This window comes from Drosophila sulfurigaster, unplaced genomic scaffold, assembly GCF_023558435.1.
Source record: "Drosophila sulfurigaster albostrigata strain 15112-1811.04 unplaced genomic scaffold, ASM2355843v2 ctg94_pilon, whole genome shotgun sequence".
Taxonomy (NCBI): Eukaryota; Metazoa; Arthropoda; class Insecta; order Diptera; family Drosophilidae; genus Drosophila; species Drosophila sulfurigaster.
This window is the reverse complement of record NW_026909742.1, coordinates 6,809-10,834: the sequence shown is the minus strand read 5'-3', so window position 1 is coordinate 10,834 and position 4,026 is coordinate 6,809. Positions and strand designations below refer to the sequence as shown.

The following is a 4,026-nucleotide window of genomic DNA, read 5'->3' as shown; positions in this document are numbered from 1 at the left end:
AGTCGTGTTAAGTTCGTCGAACATAGCGCAAGTGCTCGGAAAAGCAAAAACAAAATCAAAATCTCTGACTTTGTCGCGTGTGTTGTCGTGTGTGCTTTAATTAATAAAAATAAATAAATAATTTGTCTGCCAAGAAGGGTATCTACATACCAACGTCGCTTTAATAAACTTTGCTGCAAGAAAAGGTATTTACATACCAACATAACTTACTTATATATACATATACACCCAATTAGCATATTTGTTTTCTTTGAATTATACATACATATTTTATTTGAGCGGGAAAAAAGTTTTCCTCGCGCTTTATATATGTGTGGCAGCAGCAGGGCAACAACAACAACAACAACAAAAAACAGCAAAATAGCGAATTGGCGATATAACTATCGACAACGAAAAGTCGTGCCGTCGACTAACAAAATAAAAACTCTTCACCTGGAAATCAAAAATAAAAATCAAAATCAAATAATATTAACTGCCGCAAATGTCGGCCAAATATTTTCTTCTGCCGCAAATGTCGGCCAAATCATATTATATTAAATGATTACAAATATATTTTCGCTCTTGTTGTATTTGTTTGTTAAAATATTGTTGGCGCCGTTGCTTGCTTGCCTACATTCTAATATACATACATTCTAATATACATACATATGCATACATTCTAATATGCATACATACATTACTGCTGTCTCTCTCTTAACGGTCGCGCGCCGATCATACGTTTGCCTCATTCCTACTACCACTGCCCCCCCTCTCTCCCATATGTACACATGTATATGTGTATGAAAATGTCTCTATTGAGTGTCTTCGTTGCATGTGTTCGTATGTACATGTGTATGTACATACGTATGCGCGAGGACTTGGTCGTTTCGCTTCTCTTCTTTTCTCTTCTCTACGTCTCACACACTCAGACCCTTCACAGTCGTGTTGAGTTCGTCGAACATAGCGCAAGTGCTCGGAAAAGCAAAACAAAATCAAAATCTCTGACTTTGTCGCGTGTGTTGTCGTGTGTGCTTTAATTAATAAAAATAAATAAATAATTTGTCTGCCAAGAAGGGTATTTACATACCAACGTCGCTTCAATAAACTATTTGCTGCAAGAAAAGGTATTTACATACCAACATAACTTACTTATATATACATATACACCCAATCAGTATATTTGTTTTCTTTAAATTATATATATATTTTATTTGAGCGGGAAAGAAGTTTTCCTCGCGCTTTATATGTGTACGGCAGCAGCGGCGGCAACAACAACAACAACAGCAAAAACAACAACAAAAACAGCAAAATAGCGAAGTCGTGCTGTCGACTAACAAAAATAAAACTCTTCACCTAAAAATCAAAAATAATATTAACTGCCGCAATTGTCGGCCAAAAATTCTCTACTGCCACAATCCCGGCCAAATTATATTAAAATATATTCTCGCTATCACTATCAAAATTAAATAATATCAACTGCTGCAACTGTCGGCCAAACAACTAATCAATCAAATAATAATTTAATAAATAAATAAATAAAATTAAAATTAAAATAAAATTAAATTAAATAAAAATAAAAATAAAATAAACTGTAGTAATCACAAACTGCCGCTAAATTCGGCCAAATACTAAAACAACTAATAATAACTTACTAACACAAGGCTTAGCGAAATACACAACTGAAATTTCCAGTTACTGTACGAGCATCCCGCCTTAACATAAAAACTGTCACCCAGCTGACAAACATACACTCACATGTGTATATATATATATGTATATGTGTGTGGGTGTGTATATGTATATGTATGTGTATACATGTATAAATAAAAATAAATAATAATTAATACCAAAAAAAAAAAAAAAATAATAGATAACAAACTAATAAACAAAAAAATAAATTAATAAACTACTAATATTAAAACACTGGTGATACTCTGATTGCTGTTTGCTGCTGCTGTCAACCTTACCTTATCCCACTTGGGAAGCCGCACTTGTCACCACATTTCTAAAATGTCCTCACAGCGCATACATGCATATAGACATATATGCATGCACAAGGACCAAACTACCCAGATCTAATCCACACACTTGTATAATCTTTCTCAAACCAACTTACCTGTTATATAACAATCTTATAAAAAAGAAAACCGTTTTTGCTTTATTTTCTCTACTCTATTGTCTGAACAGAATAATTAATAAAGAAAAGAAAGATGCCAAACCAAACTGACAATAAACCAACTATAGCTACTCCCAAAAACAATAACCCAAATTCTGAAGTCCTACAAGAAATTCAAGAACAAGCCAAGAAGTTCCTGGCCAAATTAGAACTAAAAGAAATTAACACTAATACAGACAAGGCTAACAGTGACACGGAGGAAGCCAAACCAATTAAAATAAAGACGCCAAATCAAATTGACAATAAATCAACCATTATTCAAATTACGCCCAAAAACAATAACCCAAATTCTGAAAACTCTAATAGTGACATGGAGGAAGTCAAAGCTGGTATTACTAAAAAACGTAGCATCGAGAGAGCCCCTACTCTTAGAAAGAAACTCATCGTTCCGAATATTCATCCAAAGAACCCTAAAAAGCAACAAAGACCAACCAAAGAGAATAGTCCCAAAGAAAAAATTGTTGACATTGAGAACATCAGCGAGGGAGATGATGACTGCGGTACTGAAATCAAAGTCCCCGTCGTTCTGGTGCCCCAAAGCGGCGTGAGCAATGAAGGTGTCGGAGGTTGCGGGATCAAGGAGGAGGTCAAGGTTGGGATGGCCAAAAGGCTTGGAGTTAGGGGAATCTCTTTACTTGGAAAGAGATCCGTCTCTCCCATCCCACACCCAAAACCCACAAAAATCCCAAGAATCCCCAAGGGGCAGCAGGAATCAATAAAAAAGAATGATCCTGAAGGACATGACATTGACATCGAGAGCATCAGCGAGGGGGAGGTTGACTGCGGTGATGAACTGAGGTCTAAATGGACAATGGTACATAAAGCTCCCGCCACTTTGGGACTCCAAACAGAAACAGACAACGGAAACGACGAGGAAAATGAAAACAAACTACTAAAAATAATCATCCCCTATATCGCCAACGCGGATTCCCTTTTAAACAAGGCAGCGCAGCAGTTTGGAAATGGGTTTCAAGTCAGAGCAAACACGGGGACTTGGACTTGAGATCCAAGCCTCAGACTCTGGCACCCATGTTGGACTCCAGAAGCTTTGTTTCGATGAAAAACTAAAATACAAAATACCAAACAGCAGTGACCTGCAAAGGTATAGAATAATCATAAAGGGACTCCACGCTGCAACTGATATCAATTGGATTTCGGAACAACTAAAAAATGAATGGACATACACCCTGCCACATAACAAATATAAAGGGAGGTTTCTCAGGTCAACCAACAAACGCCTTTAAAGCAGACCTAGTAAACCAGACTAACAACAAAAACGTACTAAATATCAAAACCCTTGGTCCTTACAAAGTCACAGTCGAGCTCCCAAACACCAAAAGAAGAGCCTACCAATGCCACAAGTGCCAAAGCTTCGAACATGTAATGAAGGATTGCCAGGCAAGGGAGTTTACCTGCTTTAAATGTGCTGGTAAGCACCCCTCACACGCATGCTCAAAGCCCCGGGATATAGACGGCCTGTGTGCAAATTGCGGAGGAAATCACGTGGCAACCTACCGCGGTTGCCATTTCTACAAATTAGCATCCCGAAGGCAGATGGCCAACAAACAAAAGGATGCTCTGACAGAAATTAAATCCTTGAACACCAAACTTAATTGATTTGACTTAGTTTGAGTTACCCAAGACAAAAAAAGAGTTCTGTATTAGTTTCGTATTGTATTTGCATTTGAATTTAATTGATTTAATTTAACTTTTGATTTAACTTAATTTACATTAATTTGAAATAATAATTTGATTGATTTGATTTAACTTAATTTAGATTACACAAAACAAAAAAGAGTTTTGTATTAATTTAGTATTATTTTTGCAGTTAAATTTGATCTGAATAATAATAATTTAATTTAATTTGATAA

The 4,026-nt window shown here is 36.1% G+C and overlaps 1 protein-coding gene across 1 annotated transcript; it reads left to right on the top strand.

Annotated features, from left to right (window-relative positions):
• Positions 1-712: 712 nt before the first annotated feature.
• LOC133850013 (uncharacterized) lies at positions 713-3,795 on the top strand. Its single transcript, XM_062285975.1, has 2 exons — positions 713-1,103; positions 2,167-3,795. The coding sequence occupies exon 2, from the start codon at positions 2,190-2,192 to the stop codon at positions 3,156-3,158; it is 969 nt and encodes a 322-aa protein (XP_062141959.1). The 5' UTR covers positions 713-1,103; positions 2,167-2,189; the 3' UTR covers positions 3,159-3,795.
• The last annotated feature ends 231 nt before the right edge of the window (positions 3,796-4,026 follow it).

Bases quoted from the DNA above. Each gene is read 5' to 3' on its own strand.
- LOC133850013 (XM_062285975.1), top strand. From the start codon at position 2,190: ATGCCAAACCAAACTGACAATAAACCAACTATAGCTACTCCCAAAAAC.